We start from the raw sequence: 7,373 nt of genomic DNA on the forward strand, positions 1-7,373 counted from the left end.
CTGGCGACTCTTGGGCGCTAGCACATGACGTTTTGCGTTCAGGCGAACGTGGGGCCGGACATAGCCTCCGGACATGAGCAAGGCAAGATTCGTAACAAGCAAGGTTTTGGCCGTATCAATTGCTCTCATACGACACATGTGAGCAGTTTTGGCCGTGTGCGCTGCTGGTTGGGTTGAACGCTCCGAGAGTCACAAGCGCTTTTGCAAAGGCTTTGTGGCGCTCGGAGGCTATTTCCTTTGTTTTTCACACCACGCCGGACGAACAGCACACACAGCACGCCAGCACCGTGCGCCGCTACGCTATATCTCAAGCTTCGAATGACCCCTTGAAGTCCCAAGCATCAATGCATCAACCCGAACTGTCGTGCTGGAGTACTGGAAGCCGTCTGTAGACGCCGGGCACAGTAACTCCGACTTGGAAGCGCCGCCGCAGTCCAACCTGGGTTACCCGAAATCTGGCCGCCTGACTCATCGCTGCGAGATAGCTGCGAGATAGCCGCGAGGTAGCTGCTTATCTATTAACTGTCGAACCGAAGTACCAAGGCCTCAACTTAAATCTCTCACACTCAATCCAGTGTGCAATCGTTGTAAGTGTGTGCCAAACATGTCCAACTTGCTAAGATCCAATATTTTAGACTCTTACCGGCTCTTCAATGGAGCTCCTAAAATCCTGATGCGCTGGAGGGATGCCCTACATCCGATCAGCAGCGTGCGCAGCACGGCAGACCCTGCCGTGCTGCGTATGCCGCCGCCCGCTCCCGCATCGCTCGCTCTTTCAACATCAGTGTTCACCTCTCGCACTCCCCCATCTCTCTGCTTGCCTTTCGCTCACCACAGGCATACACCGACAGCGCCGGGCGAGGGTGCGTCTGACACAGAGCGGCCGTCGCGCTTGCACGCGAAGCTGAACACGTTATCATTGGGGCTGCCCGACGCCATCGGGTCCGATATCGAGTGGTGGGACAAAATCAAATCCGAGAAACGCTACGGCTTGGGCGCGGGCGCACGTGAGGACGAGAACGAGTGACGAGCGAGCCGCGGCGGCGCCGAGGGGCTGACGAACGACTGCGCGCAGGAGCGCGCGGACCCGGGGTGCGAGTTCGAGTGCGACGTTATCGTGCGCGACCGCGAGGCGCCCCAAGCCCAGCGCGAGCCGGTCGTCCGCCTGTGGAGGCTGCTCATGCACTGGCGCAGCGAGGTACATATTACTACGCGAGGCGGGAGCGCTGGTGCGGCCGTATAGCAGGCTGACGCTGTTGTGCTGCTCGGTCTCTTGCCCAAGCCCTCTGCCTCGGGCACGTCCATCAGCGACCCCTCGCGACCGGTTTTGGAGCGGGTGCTCATCTGAGACTTTAGTGCTCTGCAGAGCCTCAGCTGCATGTACTGCCCCGAGGCGCACCTCGACATCTACTGCGCATACGGGGCGCACGCGGAGCTTTGCTCGTTGTTCATTTGCCAACACAAGGATTATAACCTCAAACACACCAGTCGGCAGGAGTCAGAGGGACTTGCTGTTCACTCAAGCCTGAGGAGGCACTGGTTCCTGATGCAGTGCCGCCTGAATAGTGTAGAGTGAGTGATAGCACTGTTATGCTACTGTATCGATAGCTGTCATAATATATGCCCTGCCCCATACGTATGTGTGTCCGCGAGTGTGCAGAAAGCCTGTGAAAAAGGAATATATTCTGCGTGGCTATGGACTGCTGTGATGTCTGGGGGTCGCTGCGCTGCCAACTTTCTGACGCGTGGCTCCCACGCGGGATCCGCGACTGGCCCAGGGCCGGACGCTGACGCCTGGACAGTGGGCACAAGCCACCAGCCATCGGGGATCCATGCAAATTTGCACATGGAGCCGCACTGGCTCCAGTTGATGTGGGTTCTACGAAACGGTGCGTCTGGAAGCCGCCTGAAAGAGCACATGGAATCTATCCGAGCCCAGCTCACCGCCGTCTGATAATCTGGTCGGCGCTCGAGGCATTTTCAGCCCGATGCATCATAACACCACCCGTTAATCATGCCTGTACAGACGTAGAAAAAGTGAAATAGCTGTAAATTATTGCAAGCCGACAGTGATAAATACATGCGGAAACCCAGTTCGAAACTAAGCAGTAACGCTCATCATGACGTTGCCAACTCCCTGCTGTCACCCCTCGCTGTGCTCGGGAACGTCCCGCGCCTCGTCGTCACTGTCGCTGCTGTGCAACTCAGCATCGTTATGAAGAATATTGTGGAACAGCCTGTACATGTGCGAACAAGGTTATTAACACAGCCGACTACAACAAGGATGACCCTACTCACCTTGCAAACTTCTTGTTATCTCCTGCAGCAAGCTTACGATTGCATCAAGGGATGCATCGACACCATCCCAGAAGTCCCATCGAGAGTTTTCGGCACCGTCGCCGTGAAGATGTCAGTACTGATCAAATGATCGGACGTACTTGGGACGCAACCCTCACACGGCGCGGCACTGATGGCTCGCCGAGCCACTCTGATATGGATCAGTAGTCGTATTCCGCTCCTTTTGGCTTGATTTCAAGATCTATACGAGACGATAGGCGATAAAAATGGGGAGGAAGAAAGGCTGGGTGCGCCATGAGATGATACAATTCTCAGCCTCTGCCGCTACACCACTCGTCAGTACTGTTGCGGTCTTGGCCTCGAGTCTATATATGCCAGAAGTATCTTTAAGAAGAAAAAAGAGACTTACTAGCCATGCCAGAATATATGGTTCTTGTAACCGTCCTCGTGCCGAGACGAGCAGGCGAGGACAGGTGGTGGTGGTTCAGGATGGTGGATAGATGGTCATGGTCCGATTTCGGCATGGAAGCCGCGGTGCCGCTTCGTATATCTCGTACGGTTGTGCGCCATTCCAGGTGACTAGTCGAGGCCCCACGGCTTACGGAGTAGCGAGAGCATCTGCGGCTTCGGATGGTGGGATGCCTCGCGCGCGAGAAGCTCGGGGAAGCCATTCGGAGACGTGTCCGAGCGGAAGATGCCGACTGCCTTCAACAGGCGGTTGGTCGTCGTTGCCGCGATAGTATCGAGGAAGCCCTCGCAGTACGTCAGGCTTCGAGATGCTCGTGCGCTTCAGCAGCGCGTGCGCGAGGGAGACGGATATGAATATTATCGGACACGTTCGAGAAGAGTTGTTCGGAATGGAAGATAGGCTGGACGACGCCTTTGGCAGCCTGTTGGCGCTATACGCAGAGCGTGGTCATACTCGGATGTCACACATGAATATGCCCTGGATGCGGCGGCGATACTAGATCGTTGCGAAAGCGTCAGCAGTGGAGTTGGCGCGGAGCGAACGGTACGCACCTGTCGGATCGGTCAACCTGGCATGCCCTCAGCACGATGAGCCGTAGAGAAGAACTCGCTGTTAAAACTGGGCAGCTGGTGGAGGCTGACGAGGCCGCAGTGGGAATAGGGACAGGTCGTCGGCGTAGCTTGTGCATCCGTCGGGTCGGTCGACCCATCGGGGTACGGAGCGCCCAGTGGCCTTCCCTCAGCAGGCTGGGCCGCGCAGGAGGCCGTGTCGATGAGGCCGGGCAGCTGTCGAAGGCTATTGAAGCCGCGGTGAGAGCTGGGACGCGTTGTCGGCGCTGTTCATGCACCCGCCGGGTCGGTCGACCCATCGGGGAACGCCGGAGCGCCGCTAGACAACCCTCAGGACGGAGAACTGCATGGCGTCGTGCGTCGTTGAGGCCAGGTTGTTTTGGGAGGCCATCGTGAGCTCCGCGGCAAGTGGTGGTGGTTGGAAGGAACTTAGCTGAAAATGAGAAAAAATTGACACGCAGCGTCACGCGTGCCGCGGCCACCGCGCGGCAGCTTCGTTCGGGTTGAAAAGCGCTAAGTCGATGCGCAACTCGATCGAGGACTCGCTCCGAAAGCTGCGCACAGACTACGTCGACATCCTGTACATTCACCGGCGGGACTATGTGTGCTCGGTCGAGGAAGTCATGGATGGCCTGCACGCGCTCGTGCAGCAAGGCAAGGTGCTCTACCCCCGCCTGGGTCCGTTTGTGAGGGCGAACTCGTACGCGCGGTGCAATGACAAGACGCCATTTGCGATTTACCAAGGCATGTGGAGTATCATTGACAGAGATCTCGAGAGGGATATCTTGCCCATGTGTATCAGCGAAGGTGCGCGCATCTTTCTGGTAATCAACGGCCGTTACCCTTAGGCCTGGCTATCGCTCCGTGGAATGTCCTCGGAGGTGGTAAGCTCCGGACGGATGCCGAAGAGCAGCGCTGCATCGAGTCTGGCGAGGAGGGTCGCAAGCTAACGGGCGACTGGAAACGCACGCTCGAGCACCGTAGGGTCTGTGCCGAGCTCGAGAAGGCCGCATGGGAGATCGGCACAAAGCATCGCCTCTGTCGCCATCGCATGGGTTATGCAGAAAGCCTCGTACGTCTTCCCGATCATCGGTGGCCGCAAGGTCGGGCACCTCCACCAGAACCTGGAGGCGCTTTCTCTGCACCTCAACGACGAGCATGTCAAGAGGCTGGACGATATTGTGCCGTTCAACAAGGGCTGGCCCTATAATTGCTACGTGAGTTATGGTGCACCTTTTTCTCCCAGACTGTATCTCTTATCCCGCCGGCGTGGACAGGGCAACGGCACCGATTATTTTGCTGTCTGGAAGGTGGCGGGACACTTTGATAAGTGGCCCAAAGCAGGAGCCATCAAGCCTCCTGTGTAAGAGACACTACTATCTACTGTAGTACTTACCTGCCGAGGCATCACTGCCACGTACAGGGCTTCCTATAGGTATACTTGACTCAAGATCATTTCAGCGTCAGGGCATTGTCGTCGAAGCCTAAATTTCCTCCCCTAGTAATCTCGTCGGAGCAAGTGTACATGGCATATAATCCAATCACTGTGACATTCGTACTGCATAGCTTTGAATCACGCAAATCGCTGGTCCCGAGTGACCGTCTTAGAGCTTATATCCTTCAGCGAATCCACTGTGATCCCATCCCTGCTTCTCCTCTCCCTCGCGCATCCAGCGAAGTCTGTCCGCAGTGAGAACCGCCACCCTGGCGAAGAGCGTTCCATCGAGCGCCTCTGCACCCTGCAGACCTGAGTGCGCAAACACTCCGGGATCCGTGCCGCCGTAGCACCCGGCAAAGTGCATGAGCGCACGCTGCATCTTGCACAGGTGCTCATCCGGATGTACGAGCGTCGTCTGGACAATCGGCAGCCACGGATTCGGCGCCGTGGAGGGCTCAATGGTGTCCTTGGCCGCGGTGAGCGGGGCGTCGGGAGGCGACGGGTAGGGCGTCGTGTTGGCGTAGAATTCCTTGACAGGGAGTGCGGGACGGCCGCGTGCCGTGTACCCAAGGATGGAGAAGGTAAAGTATGCACGGAGGAGAAGGACGGCAGAATCGAGGCCGAGGGTGTTGAGGAGAGACGCGATCATCAATGCAGACGTGACACTATGCATGCTGTGGATATATGCGGTCAGCAACTGTATCAAAGTCCGAAATGACACGGAGCACGGCTTACAGCAGGATGTCGGCGTTGAATTTGCCCTTCGAGTCCTCGCCTAGTGCCCTACCCTCCCATCCCCCGACGCCATAGACCACGGTGTTCATCCACACAAGCTCCTCGAACTTCCTCTTCAGAACATCTCGGTCCGGTATGACAGTCTTGGACCACTCGTCACAGTACTTGGAGAGCTTGCCGTCGGCTTGACTGAGAATGACGCCGTACACAGAGCCCAGATTGCGGCGATCAGGGAACGTAAAGTTATCTGGCGCAAAGTCCGTGTCCTTCTCTATGCGCGACAAGATGGTAAGGGCGTGTACGTCCGCCGGTGGTGTCTTCGAGCTGAGCCGGGAGGCAAGGGCGTCGACGGACCCTACATCGAAGAATTCCGGGGCGAATACATCTTCGATGTCGAGTGACTGTACTGCACACTTCGCCAGACCTGCGATACAATCTGGTCAGCCTACAAGACTTCGAAATGAGAGAATCATACTGCATACCTTCAGCAGACAGGCCAGGTAGACCGAACTCGGCTCCGTAGGCAATGTGGATCAGGGTGTGGAATAGGCTGGAATAGAATCGGCCAAGCATTTGCGGCTTGGCTCCATTCTTGCCCGCAACAAAGTTCGCGTCTGTCGAGAAGACGTAGTCTTCGAGAATGGCTGGGAAACCTTTGGTATCCTGCGACAGGAGGAGCTGGGAGAAGAATGCGACATAAGCTTGATAATACCTGCATCAATGGAGACATCAGTCAGTGCTACATGGTAATATTAATGATATCGAAAACAAACAGTTCGTCTCCAAGGTGGTCCTTCCAATTCTTCCCGTCGATTGTCGCCGCACAGACTCGGTCCTTGGAAGGCCGCTGGTATGCGATATGGGTGTCGTATGCTCCTCGTATCACTTCGGGACTCGCGCCCATGGCGTAGATTGCCAGAAGGTGATGTGACGCATGACTATATTTCAAGGCTGCTGTTAGTGAGGGCGGAAACAGAATGTAGATGGAGACATTACTTGTGAAAGCCCCAGTCGTTGAAGAATATGTGGAATCGCTGATGGTTGTCCTTGAGACAGTCGAGGACGGCCTGAGTAGTCTCGGGGGTCCTACCAGGGTCGATGGTGGGGATGGGTGCAATGGAGGATGACACGATAGTCGGCTTGGGGAAGCGAATGTTGAGTTGCTCAGAGCTTGCGTCCATGTTAGCTGTGTGATTGTGGGGTGTCCTGCTCAAGGAGTACCGGGGCTGACCGTACTTTTATATCCACATGAGAGAGATGTCTTGACACGGTCACCTGCACTATCTGTAGCACCATTTGTAATTGTGGACACAATATGCGAAGTCACAACACCTGCATGTGTACTGCTACATTAGCAGCGTGACGCCAGGGTGCTCCGAATATGGACGCACCTTTATGTGTCCTTCCGGTACAGCCTAATACATCAGTACCAGCCGCAACGGAAGTGTATCTCATAGGGAGATTAGCGAGTCTTACGTCGTCTGGGAGGATGGGGCACGTAGCGTTGGGGTTTCCTCTCACCAAGCACTCCTGCCTGCTAATCGCTTGAGGATATGCCTTCGCATGCGCGTTCGGCGAATGTCTCCGCAATGAAGCCTGGTGCGACGTATGTCGTTAGTAAAGTGAACCGTGACACGCGGCACACAGATGTGCTGCGAAGCTCACTATCCGACCGTGACGTAACGTGCATGCGCACTGTATCGCATGAGACAACAAACGATGCCCTACTCTCGTGCGGTAGTCGCACGCTTTTTTGTCCTGCAGCTGGAAAAAGCCAATTGGGTTAGCGCCACAGCGACTCTGGCGACTTCTTGGGCGCTAGTACATGCCATTTTGCGTTCAAGTGAACGCGGAGCCGGACATA

General features: G+C 56.2%; 4 protein-coding genes across 4 annotated transcripts; 3 read left to right on the forward strand and 1 right to left on the reverse strand.

The window, feature by feature from the left end:
• Positions 1-604: 604 nt before the first annotated feature.
• PHACADRAFT_214542 (uncharacterized protein) lies at positions 605-1,027 on the forward strand (the record flags this gene model as incomplete). Its single annotated transcript, XM_007402376.1, has 1 exon — positions 605-1,027. The coding sequence occupies one exon, from the start codon at positions 605-607 to the stop codon at positions 1,025-1,027; it is 423 nt and encodes a 140-aa protein (XP_007402438.1).
• Positions 1,028-1,348: 321 nt separating this feature from the next.
• Positions 1,349-1,624, forward strand: PHACADRAFT_265905 (uncharacterized protein). Its single transcript, XM_007402377.1, has one exon. The coding sequence runs from the start codon at positions 1,379-1,381 to the stop codon at positions 1,574-1,576; it is 198 nt and encodes a 65-aa protein (XP_007402439.1). The 5' UTR covers positions 1,349-1,378; the 3' UTR covers positions 1,577-1,624.
• Positions 1,625-3,857: 2,233 nt separating this feature from the next.
• PHACADRAFT_202121 (uncharacterized protein) lies at positions 3,858-4,703 on the forward strand (the record flags this gene model as incomplete). The annotated part of the gene is made up of 4 exons (XM_007402378.1): positions 3,858-4,143; positions 4,185-4,321; positions 4,401-4,553; positions 4,614-4,703. The coding sequence occupies 4 exons, from the start codon at positions 3,858-3,860 to the stop codon at positions 4,701-4,703; spliced, it is 666 nt and encodes a 221-aa protein (XP_007402440.1).
• A 100-nt stretch (positions 4,704-4,803) lies between these two features.
• On the reverse strand, positions 4,804-6,711 carry PHACADRAFT_265908 (uncharacterized protein). The gene is made up of 5 exons (XM_007402379.1): positions 6,506-6,711; positions 6,283-6,447; positions 5,992-6,221; positions 5,510-5,933; positions 4,804-5,448 (listed from the first exon to the last, which is right to left on the reverse strand). Exons 1-5 carry the CDS (start codon positions 6,688-6,690, stop codon positions 4,941-4,943), a joined length of 1,512 nt encoding a protein of 503 aa, XP_007402441.1. The 5' UTR covers positions 6,691-6,711; the 3' UTR covers positions 4,804-4,940.
• Positions 6,712-7,373: the final 662 nt, after the last annotated feature.

This window comes from Phanerochaete carnosa, assembly GCF_000300595.1.
Source record: "Phanerochaete carnosa HHB-10118-sp unplaced genomic scaffold PHACAscaffold_127, whole genome shotgun sequence".
Classification (NCBI taxonomy): Eukaryota; Fungi; Basidiomycota; class Agaricomycetes; order Polyporales; family Phanerochaetaceae; genus Phanerochaete; species Phanerochaete carnosa.